Source organism: Lepidochelys kempii, chromosome 20, assembly GCF_965140265.1.
Source record: "Lepidochelys kempii isolate rLepKem1 chromosome 20, rLepKem1.hap2, whole genome shotgun sequence".
Lineage (NCBI taxonomy): Eukaryota > Metazoa > Chordata > Testudines > Cheloniidae > Lepidochelys > Lepidochelys kempii.
Window position 1 is genome coordinate 4,278,690 of NC_133275.1, and position 24,276 is coordinate 4,302,965.

Genomic DNA, 24,276 nt, shown 5'->3' on the forward strand with positions numbered 1-24,276 from the left:
AAAAGAAAAAATACTGTTTATTTCACACAACTACATCAAGTGCATCAGTCTAACGGAGCAAGACAGCCAGACCCCAGACCGGCTCCCCACCCGCATGGAGCCTGTCCCTCCCTCCTTGTACAACTTACACCACCTCACACGGCACTCTGTGAAATCCACCAGCTTCTCTTGAAACTAGGCAGTGGTGTTAACTGAGGCAAAGGGGAATGGCCCGCCCAATGAGGACTGGCTTAGTGCGGGGAGCCCTGGAGATTGGAAGCTGGAGACACAGGACTGGTGATAGCATGCTGGGTTCTGATTGACCCGGGGCGGCGGCATTTAAACCACCTCCTGCTACAAGGATGATAATGAAACCGCTTTTGCTCCCAGTCCTGCCCACCACTCTGGCTGTGTCTGGAAATCACTGAAACACTCATCTCTCAGGGCAGGGAAAGAGGGAGATGGATCACCTTTATTAGGGAGGAATTTGCCTGCCAACCCTGCCCTAGCTATTCCAAACGGAGGTGGAGGGACAGCAGATCCGGAAAGGTACTTCCTGAAAAACAAAAAATCACAACCCTCCCTCTAAGAAACCTTCTTTGGACAGATTCAGATGCGCCCCTCGAGCACCCCGTTCTGCTCTGAACGGGGCAGAGGTTTGGGGAATCAGCAATGCCAGTGTGGCATTGGTATCACCCCCACACCAGGCAGCCAACGGAATGGCTAGCTTTGCTTGTAGCATCTTGGGAACAGCAGCATCAACTCAGGGCAGGGGACCACCCAAACATGCTAGCGAAAGCCTGATTGGAAGGGGAAGGTGCCAAGAAATTCTACTGCACAGCAGAATCGCCCTGCTGATGCTGGGACTGAAGTCTGCTTGTGGGGGCAGCAGCTGCTTCCAAATTAATCTGCTTAGTCTTTCCCCTGTTCCTCCTCTCCCGGCTGAGTCTCATGGTCCTGGGCTGGTGACACTCGCGCTCCATTCAGCCTGCAGGCAGATCTGTGGAACGCCGTCTTTGCCCGGTAAAACCGAAGCAGCTTTTGAGTTCAGCAAGACCCTCAACTGACCCCCATCCCGCCCAGGTCGGCTGTCCCCAAATCAACGTGACGTATAAACATTTTGCCTGGCAGCGAGTTACGCTGAACCCCCAGCGCCACCCTTCCGGAGCAGAAAGCTCACTCCTGCTGCCATTCGGAAGGTGGGCGATGAACTAGGACACAGACTCTTTTGAGATTCCTCTAGGAATAACGACTAGCCTCTGGGATGTGTCCTGGAGATCAGGATGTCAGACCCATAACCATCCTATATCTCCTGGGATAAAGAGAACTTTGTGGGACACTGGAAGCTCCCATAAAGCATAGGGCCAGCTGACACCGAAACCAGATTCTCATCCTAATGGGCTACCTGACGCTTTTCTAGCCCGTAGGTGGGCCCCTGGCTGCAGATGAAATTGTGCCAGGATCTGATACCACCTCTCATTACCATGCAGGCAAACAGAACCTCCCACTCCACTTAGCAGCAGAAGCTACTTTCTGATGATCTGCTTTGGGACTGAAATTTAGACCTTGGTTTGGTTTGGTTTTTTTAAATGCTTAGGCCCGAGGCAACCAGCACTGTCTCTTTAAGATAAGCAGAAGAGGCAGTACCAAATAGGACCTTTTCCTGGGTTTACAGTTAAGGGATATTGTGAAATCATTTGTATATAGATATATATATTTTGGCTTTCACATGACATCAAAACACACCTCCCATTCCCTTCTTATGTTAAAGACACACAGTGCATATACAGACAGGAACAGGCTGGCCCCACCCTCCCTGAAGGACCCTAATACACACAGCTTTCTCCACTTATTCCCCTTTTGCACTGAACCCAGCTTAGAAAGAGGGCACCTGGGAGAGATCTCGGGACAGATCCCACCTGCCTGCATCCAGCCTGAGAGCTGGGCTCTGGCGCGCTTTGCCATGACGCCACACAGGCGGTGGCAGGGGACGACACGTTCAGGCGACATCCGACGCGCTCTAAAAGGCTGCTGGTTAAAGAAGGCATTGACGCCCCCTGGAGAGCGTCTCCTGATTGTTGAGCCGCACAAGGAGGGACTTTGTAGTTCAAAGCTGAAGGCTGTTCCTTCCACACACACACCCCGGGCCTGGTTCGTCTCCATTGTAAAGAGTCTCAGTCCTTTGCCTGGCCACTTTCCCACAGGGAAAGTGCTGTGGCGCTGATGGCTTGGAGTCGGCCCCCCCTTCACTTGGCAAGTCGACAAGACAATCAGCTGATGGTCTCTTCTCTTACAGCTGCTGCCACTTCCCCATCCCCCTTCCAGCACTTAGCAAGAGTCGGCCCGTCCTTTCGTTTTCCAGATTACCCCCTTCAGAAAAGCCACGCTCAAAAGGTAAGCGTAGAACCCTGCAGGAGGAAGGTAAATGTACCCTGTAGAGCCCCGGCTCCACGGCATGGCTCTTTGGTCCCCCTCTCCTGGTGAGACCACTTAGAGTGGTTTGTGCCTCCCAGCTAACAGAGGCCCATGCTTTAGATCCCCAGGCTCGAGCCCTAGCAGGGGAAGGTGTAACGCTTGACTTCAACAGGAGCCAATGCGAAAAACGAAAGAGGATGGAGCAAATGAAAGGGCTCACACCCTGTCCACCTTCAGAGGCCTCACTTTGGTGAAGAAGCTGCCTGGCCCGGCTGGTTCTGTCCATTTCTTCCTCTAGAAACAATCCCATTTAGTGCAATTGAACCTTCCGTTTCCCAAGGGTGGCAGGGGAGATGCCAGGACGCAGGTGGCCGGTTCTCCTCTGGCAAATGAGGTTAGTAAGAGAGCTACCTACTGGCTCTTTACACGTGATCCCAAGCCCTAGCAGCTAATCATATGCAGAAACTTCCTTTTAAAGTCTTTTGATGGATAGTGCTTTGTACTCATAGGGAAGGGGATATAAATTAAGCTACTCTGCCTAGATACCGTTAGATACCAAGAGCTTGTGTCTCACACGGGACAGCCAGGGTTCTGAAATAAAAAGGGACTGAAATGAAGCAGGCTTCACATCTGCCTGTTCCCGGACCCAACCGGCCTCCTGGCAGGCCCTGATGCTACCTTGGAGAAACAGGAAATTCTAGAAAAGAAGAAAGTCGTTCGTGTGGCTGACATATTTGTGTGACACAGAAATGCACGGATCACAGCACTCCCTGTGCCCTGCCCCACTTCTGCCCCTGGGGGCAGAGGGGGGCTGGGGACACTCACATGAGCAGCTCTAGCACTCACTACATGTTACACTCAGGAGCAAGAGAAGGAAGGAGCTAGGCGTGTGATGGCCGACGTGTACATGGTCAGATCCTGTGAGGATGAAGGGCACGGATATATGCATACGGCGGGGGGGAAATAATGCCCGGCTGCAGTCAGCGAAGCTGGGCTAGTGGGGCTGGGGGAGGAGGTGGGCAGGGGCAAGGCCTAGGGAACAGTTAGTCACAAAGTGCTCACGGCAGGATCCTGGGGGTGGCCGGGCTGAGCCGGGCAGGGTTCTCTCCTCCCACCTGCCCCCCTAGGGGATCTGAAAGACGTTGAGTTTGCTAGTGTTTTTGAGTGTCTGTCGGCGGTTGCAGAACCAGACCCGGACGACCTCGCGGTCGTAGTTGAGCTCCTTGGCGATCTCGGTGATCTCCTGGCCGGTGGGCAGGGCGTTCTTCTCGAAGTAGGCGTTGAGGGCCTCGATGGCCTGGGGCGTGAAGGAGGTGCGGCGCTTGCGTTTCTTGGAGGGCTCGCCGCCCACAAACTCCATCAGGTTCTGCTGCCCTTCCTGGTTCCGCAGCTCGGCCTCGCTCAGCCACTTCTCCAGCACGGGCTTCAGCTTCTGGGCGCTCTTGGGGGTGATGTCCAGCTTCTCAAACCTGCAGGCAGGGCGGCGGGGAGGGAGAGAAGGCGTGAGGGTCCCGCCCTGCGCCAGGGGTCTGGCACAGACAGAAGCAGCAGTGACCAAACTCTGGGGGGGGGTGGAAGGGGCGTAAGATCAAGCCGGTTATGTGGTCACGTGCCGGTGGTACGGTAACAAACACGACAACGGAGGCTAGTGAGAAAGGAGGACTCTGAAACGGGATGCAGGCATGGACGCATGGTTCTGGGGGATCCTCAGGAATCTAGGTCTGCCCACAAAGAGGGGCCAAAGCAGGGCGCTGGGAGACTGGACTCCTGGGCTCTTTCCCCAGTTCTGGGTGGAGAGTGGTCACAGCAGTGGGGATGGGGACTCGGGACTCCGGGGTTCTATTGCCAGCTCTGCGAAGGGGTGGGGTCACTGACACCCAAACCGTGGCCCTATCCCTTAGCCGCCCCTTCCCCCTGAGGCCACGCCCCAAAACCGCCCCTTCCCCCTGACGCCATGCCCCTTGCCCGATGCCCCTGCCCCTTCTCCCTGATCCCCCGCCTTCACCCCGCCCTTCCCCCGAGGCCCCACCCCGCCCCTTCTCCCCGAATCCCATCCCTTGCGCCACCCCTTCCCGAGGCCCTGCTCCCACATTGCCTCTTCTCCCAAGACCCCCCCCCCACTCCTCTCTGCCCCCTCTTCCCTGTGTCGCTTGCCCTTATGGCTGGAAAAAAGCAGGGGGCCATGGCGCCCCCTCCCCCCCAGCCCAGCATCCCTGGTGTGATCTAAAGGTTAGAGGGGGAGTGGGAGTCGTGAATCCTGAGTTAATTTGCCAGGACTGGTAAAGGAGTGGGAGTCAGGCTGCCTGGATTCTATTCATAGCTTTGGATGGGGCCTGGGGTGTACAGATTACTGAGAGACAGAACTCTTGGGTTCTGTTCCCAGCCCTGGGAGAGGAGCGGGGTATAGTGGTTAGAGCAGGCAGAGGGGCCCGGGAGTCAGGACTCCTGGGTTCTATATCTGGCTTTGGGCGACCTATACAAGTCACTCCATCTGTGCCTAGTTCCCCTCTCTATTGGGGGCATTAGTGCTTGGCTGAAAGGAGAGTGTTATGAACACCGGTTTTGGGGTGGGCAGGGCCGGGTGCTGCTGTCCTGGCTCAGGGGATTCTCCCAGTGAAGTCAGTGGGTTCAGAAACGCTTTCTCTCCTTTCGGCTGACTCAGTTTCCTCTTTGCTTTTTCAGGGGAGGGAGTCACCTAAACGCTACACAGCCGAGCGGCGTCCTAGCCAGTGTCCGCCCCAAACACCTGAGCCCCATAACAGGGCCGGCACCGAACACAGCCGCCTACCTGCAGATGGCAGACTGGCTGTAGGCAGGTCCTTCCGTAGCCGTCAAAGCTTGACCCACCTGCGTCTGCGTCAGCCCCAGAGACAGACGTCGGATCTTAAAGTTCTTGGCAAACTCCCGAATCTCCTCTAGGTTGATTCCATCCTCCTCGATGGCCGTATTCGGAGTTTGAGGCTCTGGGGTAGGGAGGGGAATACCGTTATGAAGCGCAGTGCTGTATCATCACCTCCAGCCACAGTCCATCTCCTCTCTCCTCCAGGGAGATCTCAAAGTGGGAGCAGACACTATCCATGACTGGCGGCATTCTGGTAGCCTCACCCTATGGTTAGGGCCCCACTGGGCTGACGGACAGTCTCTGCCCCAGGGTGCTTACAGTCTAAATAGACAAGCAGTGGAAGGGGAAACTGAGGCAGAAAGAGGGGAAGTGACTTGCACAGAGGAGGCTAAAAGAGAACCCAGGTCTCCCAAGGCTCAGACCAGCACCACATCCGCAGGGCCATACTGCCATGCTAGGGGAAGCAAGTCCAACATGCGACTTGACTCGTTCCAGAGTGCTTTGTGTCTCGTGCAGCAGCTCGTCGGGGCTGGGATCTGCCTGATGCAGGGCACTGGCGTCGCTACAGAAATAACAATACTAACATTGCACTGCTTCGCAACGTCTGATTCGCTCTTTAAAGGCTTTTTCCTCCCCACCAAAAATAAATGCTTCCGCTTTGCTTTGTTTTATAAACAAATCGGAAGTTTCACCCAGCACGCCAGCGACCCTACAATAACAACCCAGCGTGTGTGCGCACAACACTGACTCCGTGTCCTGTACTCTCACCATTAGAACCTGCTTCCTCTCCTACAATCACCGGGAAGGGATAAACCTCAGGGGTCACATCACACACTCTCCAATTCCTGCGAAGGGAGTGCAAGCTGCCTGCCCTCCCCCCCGGCAACCAGCATGAAATGGACAGGACCCCGAGAGGTGCTTACTGGAAACGAGTTGGCTCACTGTCGGGGTCTCCGAGCAAGTGATGGGAACAGGCACGGAAGAGGGCTTAGCAGCAGGGGCTGGGTTTGCGATGACCACAGCTGGCTGGGGCAGAGCAGGGGCAGGCTGGATTGGCTGAATCTGGTAACACAGCAAAAAACAAGGCTCAGACGAGGGCCATATAAGTGCATATAGTCCAGACGGATGGAGAGTGTTGTGGCAAGCTCTCTGCTGCGGTAAAGCCCTGGCCACCCACCCTGCCTTCGCATAGGGGGCAGAGCACAGCTCTGCTACGCTGATTCCCCGTTGGCATATGGCCCATGCATTGGTGGCGCATGTAAAGCTGCCCCCATGCTATTCTAACTCATGCCAGGGTCACGGCTGGCACAGACTGGATCTCCGGTCTTCCCCTGGGCTGAATGGAGCTTGGCTGCAGGACAGAATCTGGCCCGTAGACAGGCAATCTGCACAAGTGAACTGCAGCCAAAGCAGATGTCTCTTCAATTCCAACATGCCAGGGCCGCCTGACCTGGCTAATTGGTGTCCTAAACAGTGACCTCTGGCATTGGATCTGGGAGCTGCCCCCTTGGGGCGACCTCTGGATGGAGCTGCCACCTCGACTCCTTCCAAGGGGAGAGGTCAGGCTCAGGCTCTGAACATCCTAACGAGGCACTGGAGAATTCAGCAGGGTGCTAGGTCCTGGCGGAGGCTTCAACACGTTGTTTAATGCACAGTACGTGGATCTGTAAAGGGCCAGTGCCCAAGTCACCAACCTCCCCAGGCTTCTGGGAGCTGCTGGCCAGCCACAGACACCAGTTGGCTGGCTCTCCGAGAAGGTGCCTGTTAGACAGCCGTCACCCGCCGTTCGGAACTCACCTCGTTCTTTGCTGGGGACTCTGGGGCGCTGGGTTTCCTGATGGCCGCCGTCTGAAGGGCGCTGCTGGCTAATGTAGCAATGACTTGCCCTTGGGCGTTCAGCAGCAGCTGCGGGGTCACCGCCTGCACCTGCAGGTTCTGGGCTGGCAAAACAGCTGGGGTGGCGCTGGCCGTTGTGATCCCAGCCGGGTTCACCACCCAGGGCAGCGTCCCAATGACCTGCAGAGGAGACAAGAACGGAAGCTGGGTGCGTGGCACACCAATACTCTTCCCCACCTCCCGTCCTGCAGGATGGAGTCCCCACCTCCCGAGGCTGGATACGTGACACTGGATGGGGTGGGCCAGTGCTCTGGGGTGGTGCTGAGAATTTCTCTTTCAAGGGCTTGGCTGGCTGGTTCATGCTCACACGCTCAGGGTCTAACTGATGGCCATATGAGGGGTCGGGAAGAAATTTCCCCCAGGTGACCTTGATTTCACCTTCCTCTGCAGCACGGGGCCCGGTCACTTCCTAGGATCATCTGGGCATACCTCACTTAATCGGTTCCCCGCCACCGCATGGGCCCTGGGCACTGGTGGCACAGTTGGGTCACCTGTGGGCTGCCACATGTGGATCTAATTCTGGTTGAGCGTGCGGGTGCTGGGTGGTCTGTGATGCACAAGAGGTCAGACCAGCTGATCTGGTGGTCCCTTCTGGCCTTGAACTCTGTGACTAACTCTATCCTGAGTGACAGCTCTCGGGAAGGGAGAGGGTGCCCATAGGAAGGCTTTACGAGTGGCAAGGGAAGGTTATCCTCCTGTTGTCTTCTGGAGCCCGTCCCCACATACCTGTCCCTGGGCATTGGTCAGGATCTGACTCGTTATCCCTTGGACGCTGGGAATGGTGTTCGCGATCACCGGGGCGGCGGCCAGCGAGCTGAGGAGCTGGGTTTGCCCGCCGAGAGAAGCCGCACTGATCTGTAGAGAAAACAGGAGTCGGAGGTTAAACACACGCACTCAGCCATGCCTCGTTCAGTGGGGAAACCCCACTCTGGCTCCCTCTTAGAGGGAGGAATGGTCTAGCTGCCTTAGGTACTTATCTGGCCCCCATTATGGAAGTATCTCGACACTTCACAATCTTTATTGTGCTCATCTTCACAAACCCCTGGGGGGCAGGGCAGTGCTACTATCCTCACTTTACAGATGGGGCACTGAGGTGCAGAGAGACCAGAGACCACAAACGAAGATGTAATTGTAGCGCAAGGAGGCATACCCCTGGCTAGCTTTAAGCTAGCTAGCCCGGGTAACCGTAGCAGCGGGACAGAGTCTGGGGCTGGCAAGCGACCTGAATTTGTACCCAGCGTTCCCGGCGGGCTTGTACTTCGGCAGTTAGGCCACGCGGCCTCATCGTCACTATTACTGTGCTAGCTAGATCAAAGCTAGTTGTCACCGCTTCATTTGTGCCCTCAAGGACTTAGCCACAGTCAGGCAGGAAGCCTGGGAGCCAGCAAGGAATTGAACCCAGGCCTGCAAAGTCCCAGGCTAGCACCATAACCACTAGACCATCCTTCCTCTTCCAGGTACCATCCTTCAAGGAGGTCTCACCATCCAGCCTGCCTCTGCTCCGTCAGTGACGGCAGCCGGCCCAGCCCAGCAGCTGCTCCCCTACCAGAGCCCGTGTCCTTTCTCCCGACCCGCATGGGAAAAATCCTCGTCAGAATGATTAATAACAACACCTGGCTCATACCACCAGTAGCTCTCAGAGTGCTTTACAAAGGGGGTATCATCAGCCCCACTTTTATAGATGGGGAAACTGAGGCACAGAGTGGCAAAACGACTTGCCCAAGGTCCTCCAGCAGGTCAGTGGCAGAGCCAGGAATGGAACACAGCTCTCCTCCCTCCCAGTCCACTGTTCTATCCACTAGGCAACACTGCCTCCTGTTCTGGGCAGGTATAAATGATGACGCAAGGGGCCAGAATCAGGCCCCTTTGTGAGCTGCTCCGTCAATAAAGAATGCCCGACGTCAGGCCAGCCGGCAGGGATTCCTGACCACGCAGGACAGACAGCTCGGCTCCCAGAGGTTCTCTGGAGCGTCACACCAGCTCCTTACTATGCCAGGGTTAAAGGCAAATCCCGCAGGCTGGACTGTGATTTGCGTCTGCGTCTCCAACGGCTTTCCCGCGGGTGGCGGTGGGGCGGCAGCGGGCTGGGGCAGGATGGCCGGTGGGCTCTGGAGCGAGGGCTGCGGCTGGAACACGGCCTGCGTTTGGATGGAGGGCCGCGGCTGGACCGTCTGCGGAGCCTGCAGTGGCTGGGCAGGCTGCACGGGGGTTGGCACTGCCGTGTTCAGCACCGCAGCAGCTGAAAGCAGAGCAGACACAGGGGACACTGAATAGCCGTAATATGCCTCTCTCTTTGCACCCCCACTGCCCGTCCCTGCAACAAATCATCATCGTAATACATAGCCTCATGCAGAGCCTTTAAACTGAGCCCCCACCGGTCCCGCGCGAGCCCTTCTTATCCACCCACCAGCCCTGGCCTCTGTTCCGTCCTTTGGATGCCTGGCACTCGAAGTGGACAAAGGAGAAGGGTGCATGGAATCCAGGACAGGGCGGGCTGGCAGAAGACCAGTTGCCAATTCTGGTGGCTTTATCACCCGTCTCATGATTTAGGGTATTCACCCCATGGAGCCCCAGCTCTTGGGGTCACGGAACTACGGAAGAATCTCAGCTTTCGTCTAAGAAACTGGACGTATGATTCTAGCCCCCGCGGCTGCAGAGAGAAGCTGGGAAACATCCCTAGCGCTTTGTAACTGTAGGTCTCAAAGCATTTCCCAAAGGAGGCCAGGATCATCACGCCCCCATTTTACAGATGGGGAAACTGAGGCACAGGGCAGTGACGTGACATGCCCATGGTCATCCAGAAAGCCAGCGGCCGAGCTAGGAAAAGAACCAAGGAGTCCTGAGTCCCAGCCCAATGCTCTAGGTATATCACAAGTCAGTTCTTGTATCGAGGCCTGTGCGTGACCATGGGCAGGGCTTGCACGGATATCCAGGAGTGCAGGGCACCTGAGTTCCATCCACAGCCATCACAACACAAGGGGAAAAAAAAATCTCTAACGACTAGAAGGCCAACAAAACTGGCATATGGCTTGGGTACGATCCACGCCACCCTCCCCTCTCTCTGTGCTGCCTGTCCAGACATCCAGATGGCCCTCAACAGCCTAGTGTCAGAGCATCTCACAATCTGTAACACACTGACCCACACAACTCCCTGTGAGGGAAGACAGCGGTATTATCCCCATGTTACAGTTCGGGGGACCAAGGCACAGGAAATCCATGAGTGAACCAGGATGTGAACCCAGTTCCGCAGAGTCCCCATCTGCTGCCTTCTCCGCCAGACCATCATTTAGGAGCAGCTTCTTGTTGAGAGGCAGATTCGTCCCCCCTGCACCCCTTTTTGGAAGGGAGCTGGCAAAGATCAAAAACCCTGGTCTGTCTAACAACCCCAGAGCCTGAAAGGTCCAATCTGGATCCACCCTTAACTCTGTAAAGGGAACCAAACTGGCCATCGGGCCGAGAACACGCACAGCACCAACTGCAGGATTAGGCAGCGTGAGGGAGCCAGCCCTTCGGGGCTTCAAAGCAATTAGACACATTAGCTAAACACGGCTCTACCAGGAGACAGGTCAGCGTTAGTCTCCTAGCTCTGCACCAGATGAACCAAGAGAGCACCGTTCACCCCTGTGGCAGCATGAGGCCTCGGCACTGCTGAAGCCTTTTGGCTTACGTGGTATACGAGCCGTGTGGACTGAAGTGGTGCCTAGACCTCATGCTGGTCCCCTGCGCGCGGTGGATTTCACCCAGAGAGCAAGCATGGCTTCCCCACCGACCCAGCAGTAGACTCAGAATTTAAATGCAGATCCTGGCCTTGTGCTCAAGAGCACTGGCCCATGCTTCCTCCCATACACAGAGAAATCAGTGTAACCTTCCCTGCTCAGCATGAGCCTGCAGTCCTTATGCATGCAAAGCCAGCTGGAGCCAATGGGAGCTTTTGCCTGCAAAAGAACAGCAGATTCAGGCCCGGGGCTTGCAGCTTTACACTGTTCCCAGGCCAGGTGGACTTTGACTCAGCACAAGCCATGGAACAGGGATAGCTCAGTGGTTTGAGCTTTGGCCTGCTAAACCCAGGGTTGTGAGTTCAATCCTTGAGGGGGCCATTTGGGATCTGGGGCAAAAATTGGGGATTTGTCCTGCTTTGAGCAAGGGGTTGGACTAGATGACCTCCTGAGGTCCCTTCCAACCGTGGTATTCTATGACATTTGACATGACCAGGGATGCTCTAAGGCAGAGGAGTGGCCGTTACCTTGCAAGTTGGCTATAGGTGGTTTGAAAATTCCCCCTGTAGGAGAAGCAGCCGTCAGTCCGGGAAGGGCAGCGACCGTTGCTGTAGGAAATGTCCACACAGCCAGCCCCTGCTGACCAGCCACTTGACCTGCAATACTGATGGGGATAAGAAGAGGTTGAGTAACTGCCCCTGCTGGAACCATTACTCCTGTCACAACTGTTGCTAAGTTTTCCTGAGTCAAGACCTGCAAAAGTAAACAAGATTTAAAAAAGAAAAGGAAAAAAAAATCAACGCCACTCCAGACAGCACCAGCCGCGTTAGCGAGCGCACGCGGTCTTTCCAAAGGCACACTTTGCCCCAGCCAGGGGGAGCCTGCCTGAGCCATGTGTGGGCATGGGATCGCTCCCGTCTTAGCAGCTGGGTTCCAGCTGAGTGGAGCCCCCCCGGGAGGCTGGTTGTCAAATCACCACCAGAGGGGGACTTTTTTTTTCCTTAGTGCAACCCTACAGAATCATTTCCAGCAGCAGCTCAACGCCACGGCCTTCTGTGGCGGGCGCTATACGGAGGAGTGGCCAGGGATGGATCAGGACACAGAACCTACACTCCATGCCTAGGCGGGTTGTTTCATTCAAACTCCACCCCACCACCGGGTGCTATCCCACTGGGCAAGTCTCTGTGCAAAACACACAGCGCTGTTTCAGGGACCATTAACAACCAATTCACGCCGGGGAGCGTTGGAAGAGCGTGTGTGAATCCCACATGTAGGACACAGGAGAAATACCCCGCGCTCTTCCCCCTGCTCGCCGTCCGCATTTGCTCCCTTCCCACGCCCATCCGCGTAACTGCCGGGTAGTTACCTGTGGCGCGGCTTGCACTGCCAAGGGAGTTAGGGTTTGGGTCGGCTGACTCGTTGCTGGGCTGAAGGTGGTGACAGATGAGACGCTGGCGGGAGCTATTCCAGGCAGTGACTTTACTTCACCTTGAGAGGAGGAAATAACACAACGTCAAGTGACCCTGTCACTTAAGTGTAATGACAATAACAATTATATAGGGCTTTTCAACTACAGATATCCAGAGCTGCATCATTACCCTTATTTCACAAATGGGGAAACTGAGGCACGGGGGGGGAGGGAAATGACCTGCCCAAGGTCACTTAGCAAATTAGTGGAATGCTGGATGCAAAGTGGGGTTTGGGGTGGAGGCTGACAGCTCGCAACCCCCCCATATAATAAGCTCGCGGCCCCCTGAGGGGTCCCGACCCCTAGTTTGAGAACCTTTGCCCTATCCCAAAAGAAGCTGAACATCAGAACAGCTAGCCCAGTATCTTGTCTTCCAACAGTGGCCAGTACCAGGTGCTTCGGAGTAAATGAACAGAACAAGGTAATGTATCGAGTGATCCATTCTGTCATCCAGTCCCAGCTCCTGGCAGTCAGAGGTTTAGGGACACCCAGAGCATGGGTTGGGTCCCCAACCGCCTTGATTAATAGCCATCGATGGACCTGTCCTATAACCCACTTATGCTTTTGGGAATTCACCACATCCCCGGTTCACAGGCTGACTATGAGTGGTGTGAAGAAGTGCTTCCTTCTGTTTGTTGTAAACTGGCTGACTGTTAATTTCAGATCAGGTGACCCCTGGCTCTTGTGTTTTCATTTTACAAAGCAGATCAGGATCCTTACCCCCCATTTTGCAGATGGGGAAACTGAGGCACAGAGCAGGGACACCACTTGCCCACGGTCACTCTGGAGCTCAGTGGCAGAACTGGGACTGGAACTCAGGCGTTCGGAGTCCCATGCCGGCGCTCTATCCACTAGGCCATCCTGCCTCCCAGTTGGTAATGCCTAACATACCCACTGTTCTGAGTCTCGGTCACCACCACCCTGGTCTGGCCACCTCAGCCGTGCATGGAGGCAAGGTGACACCTTGTGGCCAGACATAGGCATTGCAATTCTGTGACCTGGGACGGCAGTAGAGTTCCGAAAAGGCACCGACATTTTTTGGCACAGACTGCGTTAGTGAGCACCACCCTCCCATTGCTACCCCTGGGTAAGAAAGACTGCATCACAGCTACATTACATGCACCCTCCTTCTCCTCCACCTTGGACGCTAAGGCCAAAGTCATTTTCTGCCCAAAGGAGCTGACGATTGTAGGATAACAACACTATCTTTGCAGCCGTGCCCAAAATCATAACTTACCAAACTGAAACCCAAGAATACTTCACCCACCACTGAAAGGCAGCCACCTCTGGGGTGGGACGCAGAAGCTGTTTATCAGCACATATCAACACTCCAGAACATCCTAGGGCAGGCAGGGAAGAAAAATCCCGCACCCCTACACTGCTTCAGCCGTTTGCTTTGGGTATGTCTACACTGCATACTAAGCCCAAGCTCTGACTCAGGTCTGAGCCCAAGCCCCTCTTGTGTGCACACACAAATCAGTGTGAGTTGGGGCAGGCAAGCCCTCAGGACACCGACAGCTCCGCAGACGCTGCTTGGGTCCCACTGTGACTCAGGTCCAATTCCTGTCATTTTGCAGTGTGGAGGCAGATGAAGCCGCAGCCCACCCTCCTCTCTAAGGTCTGGATGGTAAAGAATATGGCACATGGAGAAAAAGAGACTCCCTCTAACCCTTTTTATGGATTACATCAAGGAGCGTTCCTTGCTGTTACTGTCAAAGGGGTGGACTGGATTTGGATCTCCACAAAGAGCCAGGCAGCAACCTGGGAAGGTGCAAGCATCGTATGCAGAAGTGTTTTCTTCTGCACAACCAGCGTGTATTGATCCCACGTATTCCTGGGCGGCACGTCGCATAGGCTGGGGAAGGCTGTGCCTCCCCAAACAGCCCAGCGTGGCCCCGCCCATGTTCCTCTCAGAAGCCCCCTCCTGCTTGCCCTTCCCCCTTGCCCCCAGCCCAGGCAGGCTGCTCCTCTTCAGAGAAGCAGGCTGGGGCTAGGGTGGCTGGGGCTGCCCACCGCTGGGGACTGGATTAGAAAGTGAATTGAAATTGGGGGTATATTTTTCAGGGGAGCTTTTGGCCGACTCAGGAGGTTTTCTAGGTCTTGGGCATTTTCCTAATCATTTGCCCTAATCAATGGGTGTGGGGTGGGGGAACAGTGAAACAGCACAGTGTAGAGGACCTCGTACCAGTTGTCCCTCCACACGTGGTCTCTAGGTTTGCCTGCACATCTTCTCTTCCTGGTTCACTTGTTTCCACGGGGCAGCTGCTTGCGACCTCTCCAGCTGTTGGTTCCAAAGCTTTCCCATCATCCTCTGCTGGAAGTGGGGCATCCACTCCCACCTCCAGCACTCGGATAGTCTCATGACTCGACATCACAATGACCTGGAAGCAGACAGCAAAGCGTAAGTAAGATCTCAACGGGCACAAACCCTGAAAGAGACGAACAAGAAGAAGGCATGATTCTCTGGGCTTCACACTCTCCATCCACAGCAAAAGGCAGAGCTAGACTGGATCCATCTATCTATCCATCCATCCCTATACACATCCATCCATAATCCATCCCCATATATAGCTGTCTGTCTATCCATCCATGCCCATACACATCATCTATCTGTCTATCTATCTGTCTATCCAACTATCCCCATATCTAATCTATCTATCTATCCCATGCACCCCCTCTATCTATCTATCGAATCTATCTATCCAGCCATCGCCATACACATCTGTTTATCTATGCACCCCCTCTATCTATCTAACCCATGCACCCCCTCTATCTATCTCTATCTATCCCCATACACATCTGTCTGTCTATCCAGCCACCCCCATATCTATCTGTCTGTCCGTCTAATTACACTAGGCTCAGCTGTAACTTTTTCATCACCATTCCAGTTAGTCACAAACAGCCAGGCCAGATCCTCAGCTGGTGTAAATCAGCTGTAGCTCCATCAGTCACCGGGCCACAGCTCCAGCTGGTGTGAGCTGGCATAGCTCTGCTGACTTCAACGGGGCAGCCCCTCAACTGGTGTGAATCAGCACCGTTATATTGAAATCAATGGGCCGAAGCCCCAAAGGGTGTAAATCAGTGACGCGCCTCTGGAGCCAATGTTGGTTTACACCCGCTGAGGATCTGGCCCTGCACACGCCCGCAGTGTTAGAACGGCAGGATAGTCCCAAGCCCGACGCCAGGCTCAGCTGCCACAAACCTGTGGAAAGAAACCAACGTACTTGCTCGTTAACCGTCAGGGAAGCTTCCTGGGGCTGCACGTCCATGATTGGTCACTGCGCGCTGGGCGGAGTGGGGTGGACTCAGACTCTCCACATACTGCAAGCAAGAAGACAATGGTCACAAGAGCGTCTGCTACTAAACCGGTGTCACAACTGCCATGGGGTCAAATCTTGGGAGAGTTGAAACAACATGCACCCTTGCGTTTCACACGCCGTAGCCGCACGGGAACTGTCCCGAGACCAGCCTCCCTTTGCACAGTGGGGCAGCTGTCAGAGCGAGACACAGGCAGCCTGGCTTCTCCATACCACTACGCCTTGTGGAGCCGTTCACACCCGTGCAAAGCGGGTGTTAAAACACTCCTCTTCCGAACCAGTTCCGCTTTGCGACGGGTCACTGACTGCAACAAACGCAGGGCAATGGAAGGTCAAGTGCTGGGAGGTGCTCCACCCCCCGGCTCCACCCTGAGGCCCCGCCCCCACTCCGCCCCTCTCCCTGAGGCCCGGCTCTGCCCCCTGCTTGAGGTCTCCCGTCCTCCCCTGAGCGCTTCCTCACCAGCCGCCCAACAGTTGATCGGTGGCCCCGATGGGTGCTTGAGTCCCGGAGCACCCACACCGTTGGCAGCTATGGTTTGGAGCCAGGACTCCTGGGTTCTACTCCCAGTTCTACCACTAATTTCCTTGGGAAGGGGTTGGTATGTCAGAGTCCCCTTCTCTATGCTGGGTGTGGGAGGCGGGTGAGCTAATATTGATCATATCTCACAAGGCGTGTGTGTCTGTGCGCGAGTGGGATTCACTTAGTAAAGTGGAAGGGCTGAACAGCCAATGAGAGAAGAAAGAGGCGCTGGAGATTCCACTAGAAATACCCAGCGCCACCTCACCCCAAGCGAAGCAATGGATCAGTGCAAGAATGTCTACTGATTTTGGGAGGAGAAATCATCCCAGGAGATGAGAATCCACCAACAGAAATGCGAAACTCACCCCTCAGGATCAAACCATTCTCCCACTCCTTGGAAAACCAGACTCATGCCAACACATTTCTTTAGGCTGGCATTTTCCTCTCCCACTGTCCGTGGGGGTTATGCGTCTAACTCCCATAAACCCGCTGAAAATTCCAGCCTTAAAGAGCAGCTGTTTCCAAAGAGAACACTGCCTCTTCCCTGGGCACAGGACCCTCAAGGCTTGAAAGGACTAGTGATTTTTTTTCCTGGGTGCCTAACATGAGAGACCTAAAAAGGTCCTCTTTTCCAAAGTGGGGCCTTCAGCACTTTCTGAAAATCAGGGTCCCTTTAAGACGGTCCAAGACGGCATGGATGCCAACTTTCAGCTTTTCCTGCTGTTACCACTCAAGGAAGAGATCATGGAGTCATTGTGGACAGTTCTCTGAAAACATCCACTCAATGTGCAGCAGCAGTCAAAAAAGCGAACAGAATGTTGGGAATTATCAAGAAAGGGATAGATAATATGACAGAAAATATCATATTTTTATAAATATATGTAATATATGCCTCTATATAAATCCATGGTACACCCACACCTTGAATACTGTGCGCAGATGTGGTCATCCCATGTCAAAAAAGATATATTGGAATTGGAAAAGGTTCAGAAAAGGGCAACAAAAATGTTTAGGGGTATAGAACAACTTCTGTTTGAGGAGAGATGAATAAGACTGGGACTTCTCAGCTTGGAAAAGAGGTGACTAAGGGGGGATATGGTAGAGGTCTATAAAATCATGACTGGTGTGGAGAAAGTAAATAAGGAAGTGTTATTTACTCCTTCTCCTAATACAGGAACAAGGGGCCACCAAATGAAATTAATAGGTAGCAAGTTTAAAACAAACATAAGAAAGTATTTTTTCACACAATGCACTGTCAACCTCTGGAACTCCTTGCCAGAGGGCATTGTGAAGGCCAATACTATACTGGGGTTCAAAGGGGAGCTAGATAGGTTCACAGAAGATAGAAGATAGGTCCATCAATGGCTCTTAGCCAGGATGGGCAGGAATGGTGTCCCTAGCCTCTGTTTGCCAGCAGCTGGGATTGGGTGACAGAGCATGGATCACTTGATGATAACCTGTCTGTTCATTCCCTTTGGGGCATCTGCCATTGGCCACTGTCAGAGGACAGGATACTGGGCTTGATAGACCTTTGGTCTGACCCAGTATGGCCGTTCTTATGTTCTTCTGCTCCACTTCGAGGCCCCACTCCCACTCCACTCCTCCTCCCAAAGCCTCACCCTCGCTCGCCTCTTCCCGCACCCTCCCCTCGAGGCCCCACCCCTTCTCTGAGCACGCCCTGCCTGCGCCCTGCCTTTACTTCATCTCTTCCCACCCTCACACCTCTCTCTCCTCCCCAGCACTTCCCGCCCACCACCGAACAACTGATCGGCAGCAGGCGGGAGCTGCTGGGGGGAAAGGGAGAAGCTGATCGGTAGGGCCCACCAAACAGCTGATCGGCAGGTGGCTTTAAAGATTAGCACTGGGACTTTGGAGCAGACGTTGGGTGTGCATGTTATTATGATGTGCACTCATGTTTTAATAATATAGGATGAAATCCTGGCCCGTTAACAGCAATGAGGCCAAAATGACACCGCTACAATATGCAGTGTGTAGTAACTGGGTAGTGTCCCTTTAAACAGTGTGTGGAATTATTACTGCAGGAAGGAACCTCACAGAAACACAGCGGAGTCCGAGTAACTGTGTTTACTAACTATATACAACAAGCAACCTATAGACATATACATGCTACTGGCAGTAGTCTGTTGGCTTCTGAAACATAAAACCCAGTGAGCACCATTAGAAGGCTCACAAACTATTTAAAGGGATACTACGCAACTCCTAGCTGCTGCACACACTAAACTGTAAATGTAGCTGCCCAGCTCCCTTTAAAACTATCCCCCTAGTTGGCTCTGAGAATCACAACCTAAACATTCAAACAGATCCCAGGGGGCGCGGCCCAGAACCAATGCCGTCTTCTCCGCTACGCTCGGTGGCTTTTAATAGGTTTAGACCCTGCTGCCTGAGCGACTGAACTGATTGAGATCAGCCGAGTGACTGATCTGTAATATCTGATAAAAGTTTTTAAATCTCGCTTTGACTTCAGAGTAGCCAAACGCCATGGGATGCCGGTGCCTGCTTTAATTAACAATTTATTCCAGTGCAACAGAGAACAGAGTCAGGGGCCATCAGGTAGCTCTTCGATGCATCTGGCGTTATTAATAGTTAATTAGTTCTCCTACAGCCAGAGCACAGGAACCGGCAGGAAAAGTTGGAGCGAGGGACACTTGCTGCGCCAGGGACGTGCCGGTGGAAAGAAAAAGCAGAGAACTAAAGCTGCAAAACCTCCTGTGACGAAGAGACGAGATGAGCCGAATGTACAGTCATTCCACCAGGAAGGGAAGATCTGTGAGCTGGACAGGGTGGTGGCTAGTGACTGGTTTGCTGGTCTCCTGGCAGCAGTAAGACCTGCTGTGTGTCTCTGGGAGGAGACTGTAAGCTCTTTGGGGCAGGGACTATCCTTCACTTTATAGACCCTACCACAATAGGGTCACTATCTCACCTGGGGTTTCCAGGTTCTACTATAATGCAAATCGTAAATAACCGTTGACCCCACAAAAAGGCTCTCTGGATAAGTTAGAGCAGCCCCAGGGGCTGTTCTATCCTCAAGCAGCCTTTCTCAGGTGGTACCACCACCCGGGATCCCCTTAGCACTGAGCATTATGGCTCCTTCCCCTTTCTGTCTCCTGCACCTGAGCTGGTAAGAGGGGAACAGCACAATTATGCACATGGCAGCTCTTTGCTGGGGGAATTCTCCTCTGCCCTTTGCGGCTCATTCACAACCCCTCCATGCTGCTGGAGAGGCATAGAGAGACTGGAGTAGGGGGGCAGCATCGGCCCCCCCGTCAATTAGAGAACAGGTTTCATAACTAAAGCTGCAATGTTTTTAAAGGCATCGGACCAAATTCAGTCCCGGTACAGAATAACTCAGCACAGTTCTCATGCTTATCAATGGAAACTCAGCCTGTTTATACCAGGGCTGAATTTGGTTTGTCCCAGGAGGTAGTCAAGGCAGAGAAATGTCCACTGGAGAGATCTTTTTTATCAGGCCTTGTCTACACGCAAATTCAAACTGGTTTGTTAAACTGGACACTCCGGTTTTGGTTTCAGAGTGGTTTATAACAGTTTGGTCTAAACTCCTTAAATTCCTTTAAGCTAAACCGAAATAAGCCCGTTTTCAACCAAAAATCACAGTCCACACAGGGGTTTACACTGGCACCATCAACGTGATTGATATTCACCCCTTTCGTTACAAAGATTCAGCTTGCTCGTACAGACAAGACCCAAGACAAGCCCTGTCCCGGCTTTCTCTGCTGCGGCTGTACTAAATAATACTGTTTGACGGAGACATCTTTTGCACACAGGCATAATGAAACCTGCAGTAAAATCTTCCAGCTTTGCAAACGCAGGACGTGAATAAACAGCAATGAGCAATACCAAGGCTGCTGCGTATAGAGACCAATTAACAAGCTGTTTCTGAACAAACTCAGCAGGAACATCTGTATCGAGCTAGCTAGCTAGCTATTGAAAAATAAAAGGGCTAAGGATGTTGTTAGCTGGGCTGTTCACTGTTTGCCCGGGCACAAATTCTGTTTATGGAGGGTTTCTGTTCAATACCTTCTAAAAGCAGCCTGAAATGTTGTATCACCTCATCAGCCTAAGCAGCAGAGAGTGGAAATTTTCAGCATTCACTCAACCTGCTCTCACTGAGAATTTTCCTGCTGACTTCAATTAGAATCGGGGTCCATCCAGTGCTGAATGCCTTTAAAAATCCCGTCCACAATACTTCAGCCTGGTGTACATACAGGCGTACCCGTTTCCCTGTTTAGAGTTGGGGCATGCTTGTGCACCAACAGCATTAGAGTGGGATCATCCCTGGGTCGGGATCTGGTAATACTGGTGATTGTCTGCTCTTTTGGGGCAGAGCCTGTCTTTTTTTCCTTCTGTGTTTGTACAGCACCTTGCACAATGGAGTCCAGAGCCATGACTGCGGTTTCCAGGTGCTATGGTAACACAAATACATAAAATAATATAAAGATGCTCACACCTGTAAAGCTTACTCCTGTCATTTTACCTTAGGTCTGCTCTACGCACAGTTTGCATACTGATTTAGCTACTTCATTTAAGGGTTGGTTTTTTTAAACTGATTAATATACTGGTATGTATAACCTATTATACAGATCTTTTATAATATTATACAGATATTATATTATCTTTTATAATATTATACAGATCTTTGCTGTCATAGCTATGTTGATTAAGACTGTAAAAACATCACACAAGCAATCCCCCTGTGTGGAAAGCAGCTCATCTCTGTAAGTGTCCTTTTGCTGGTATAGTTTATGTTTCTTGGGGAGGTGGTTTCAAGTGTCCTTTTGCCGGTATAAGCTGCATCCAGAAGGCTGTGCCAATACAGTTATACGGCAGAGCTTTTGTAGTGTATACTGGCCTCCCGGTTCCCTTCCCGCATGGGACCCAACTATACAGGTAGAAACACATTTATACTAGACCTGCATGTACATTAAGGGGGTTGTACCACTTTAATTATACCTGTATAAAGCCACATCATTTTTCTGCCTGAACAAGCCCTTTTTTAGCACCTTTGGACCAGTATAACTGTGCCCACACGAAAGGGTTTTACTGCTTTAACGACATCTGTTTCTAAACCGATACAGTTAAATCGGTAAAAAACGTGTGCGCGGACTGACCCTTATTGTGTGTCTGCCCTGCAGCTGGAGATGTAACTTGTAGCTTGGCCAGAGGCACCCACACTAGCTCTGATAGCTCAGTGGTTTGAGCGTTGGCCTGCTAAACCCAGGGTTGTGAGTTCAATCCTTGAGGGGGCCATTTAGGGATCTGGGGCAAAAATTGGGGATTGGTCCTGCTTTGAGCAGGGGGTTGGACTAGATGACCTCCTGAGGTCCCTTCCAACCCTGATATTCTATGATTCTATGATCTAGCTCACGTAGGAAAAACAGCATTTAGCATAGCCACACCTGCGTGGGCGGTGTAGCTGCCCCCTGAGTACAATCCCATCTGAAATCCTAGGTATGCATTTAGAGCGGCTAGCCCATTCCCAGCCGCGGCTACACTGCTATTGTTAGGTCACTAGCTTGATCAGACCTAGTGCAGGGGTGTCTGCTGGAGCTGGAAATTATACCAGTGTAGACACCCCCTCAGAGGCTAAAGAAATGCAGCTGCTGATTCCTGGTGAGCTTTCCTTCATGTGCTGAACCCTCACTGGGAGTCTGCCATCAAGAGCCAGGTAATGTGAATCTCACAGCGTAGTAAAGCTGATGGGGAATTTTTTGATGGAAAACGTTTTCATCAGAAGTTGCCCATTTAAAGAAGCCAAAACTTTTCACAGGAAAGGGGGGCCAGTCTCGACAAATTTTTCCACTCGACTAAAAAGTTCTGAAATTGTCAAAACGACTTTTCATTTCAAAATTTAAGATTGCTATAATTTTAAAAATACAACAAAATGGTAAAAATCGCGGCAGTGTTGAGCACCCACAGGGAGACTGCTTGATATTCAGTGGACACATTCCTAAAAAGCCAGTGCATATTTAAAAAATAGCCAGACATCTGTGCCTCACTGCAACTTTCCTTTGCAGTGAACGCTGACACCAGGAACAGCTGTTTAAGGAAAGGTATAATTCCAAACACACTCTCTAGTGACTGAGTGAGTGTCATTCTTGGCAGGAGATGGGACTGAGCAGTTATTAGCTGGTCTGTTAGAAAAATCACAAGAGTAGAACCCAGGAAATTCTGAGTTCTAATGCTGGGTACTCATTTGCTTTTCGGCTTTGGGCAAAGCACAATCTTGGGACGAGTCGGGAGAGTTTTGTGCACTTGTCTCCCATAGGGAGCTGGGCAAATGCTTCAGCGTGATCAGCTTCTATGATTTCACTCGCTGTGCTGCAAAATAAAAAAGCTTGGTGCTGAAAATGCCCCAGCTCTCTTGGTCCTCCCAAGGTTATTCATCTGCTCCCCAGTCACATCCCTCCTGTTTGTGCATTTTAGGAACGTCTCCAGGAAACGGTGAAAAACAAACAAAATCCCATGCGCTTTCCCAAGGAGGCACCTGGGCACAATGGAGTGTTTAAAAAGCAGCATAAGCCTTTACAGTTACACACACTTTAAGGTGCCTTTGCCCTGCCAGAGAGGTATAAAATGGCCTTTGTGTAAATCAGAATGAAGTTCAGTGCAAGACGCCTTCTTCAAAGTGTGCAGAGGATTAAAAAAAAAAGGGCTCTTTCAACAGAGCCTTGGAGTTTTGCTGATCAAAGTTACACTAAAAACTGCAGCAAAGAGCAGCTCGAGACGGGAAACATACTTGCGGCTTATGGGAAGTTTATCTCTGCACAGATCTACAGCAACAAAACAAGATGAAGAGCCACTTTCAGAATCTCAGGTACAGTCTAACAAGAGTGAACAAGACTCACTAATCAGGTTCTATCTACTGTATTTATCAGAGCAGGATACTTCCATCTTTTCAGGCCTTCCCAGTGCAGCAGAGTCAAATAATGGGCAGAGAAGAGAAGCCGAGATCTCTCTCAGTGTGGTGCAAAAAGACCCATTAGCGTGATGGACGATTAAACAGACATTTCATAATGTCAAGCTCAGTGCAGTTCCGTGGCATGGCTTGGATTTCCTCACGGGCTGGTGCTCATTGAGCAGATATTCTGCGAGTGTGTCATACCATTTCATTTTGCTTCTTCGCACATTTTTGCAATCAATGGGACAAATCATGTGCCCAGATGGTGGTGTTGAGCGCACGCAGCACGAAAACAGCCATTTCACAACAGATGGTGACGAGAAACTGAAATGCACTAAATTATACTACTAATAATAAAAAAGAATTGGAAAAGAGAGGGAGAAGATGATTTACGAAGCTCCAGTTTTCACTGTGACTATAACTGATGTGTTAATTACTAGTGTTGATGAGTCAGAGATGTGACGGCCTGGATACCATTCCAGTGGGAATCTCACTTTGAACAAACATGCCACAGGTGAGAAGTCCGAAGAGTCAGATTTTCAAAGGTGCTTAGGCATCTACGGACACAGATAGGTACCTAGTGTTGTCTTCAAAAACGCCTAAGCTAATTGGGCCCCCAACTCCCAGAGAAATCAATGGGAATTAGACGAGTAACGTGCTATAAGCCTTTTAGAAATCCCACTAAGCACCCATCCGCATCTTTAGGTGCCTTAAATACCTTTGAAAAATTAATGCCCATCCTCATTGGAGTACTGTGAGGGCTCCTGTACTGAGGTGTGTTATATGCTCAGGTACTAAAGTGGGGAGTGCCACAGAAATGTCAATATTACCAACTAAATTCTGTTTCTGTTGGAGTTAATGACAAAGTTCCCATTGATTCGATGGGAGCAAGTTTGGACCCCACCGGAAGGGGCCCATGAGCCTGCAAGCAAAGGGAATAGTAACGAATGATGATAATAGTTCTTGTCAGCCATAGCTTTTGAAGCACTTTACAAAGGAAGTCAGCACCATTATCCCCATTTGACAGATGGGGAAACTGAGGCATGGAGAATCTGAACCATCTTCCCTACCAATCTGAAATGGATCCTGGGTTCTACTGTAAGGCAACTAGCCCCAACCTTCTGGGACACTGCACCATTTCACTAGGCCAAGGCAAGACTGTGATTACCCTATTGCTGACCACCAC

The 24,276-nt window shown here is 52.2% G+C and overlaps 1 protein-coding gene across 4 annotated transcripts in view; it reads right to left on the minus strand.

Moving 5' to 3' along the window:
• POU6F1 (POU class 6 homeobox 1) overlaps positions 1-24,276 on the minus strand; it is a 33,944-nt gene continuing 9,668 nt past the window's right edge. The window contains exons 2-11 of one of the 4 annotated variants that reach the window (XM_073318978.1): positions 15,541-15,637; positions 14,502-14,745; positions 12,215-12,336; positions 11,376-11,601; positions 9,121-9,371; positions 7,859-7,987; positions 7,034-7,252; positions 6,160-6,298; positions 5,183-5,357; positions 1-3,863 (exon numbers count right to left, since the gene is read on the minus strand). In XM_073318978.1, coding sequence (XP_073175079.1) covers positions 3,518-3,863; positions 5,183-5,357; positions 6,160-6,298; positions 7,034-7,252; positions 7,859-7,987; positions 9,121-9,371; positions 11,376-11,601; positions 12,215-12,336; positions 14,502-14,745; positions 15,541-15,585 — 1,896 coding nt within the window. In that variant the 5' untranslated portion in view covers positions 15,586-15,637 and the 3' untranslated portion in view covers positions 1-3,517. The remainder of the gene's footprint in view (positions 3,864-5,182; positions 5,358-6,159; positions 6,299-7,033; positions 7,253-7,858; positions 7,988-9,120; positions 9,372-11,375; positions 11,602-12,214; positions 12,337-14,501; positions 14,746-15,540; positions 15,638-24,276) is intronic. The other 3 variants (XM_073318979.1, XM_073318981.1, XM_073318980.1) reach the window with 3 other exon arrangements.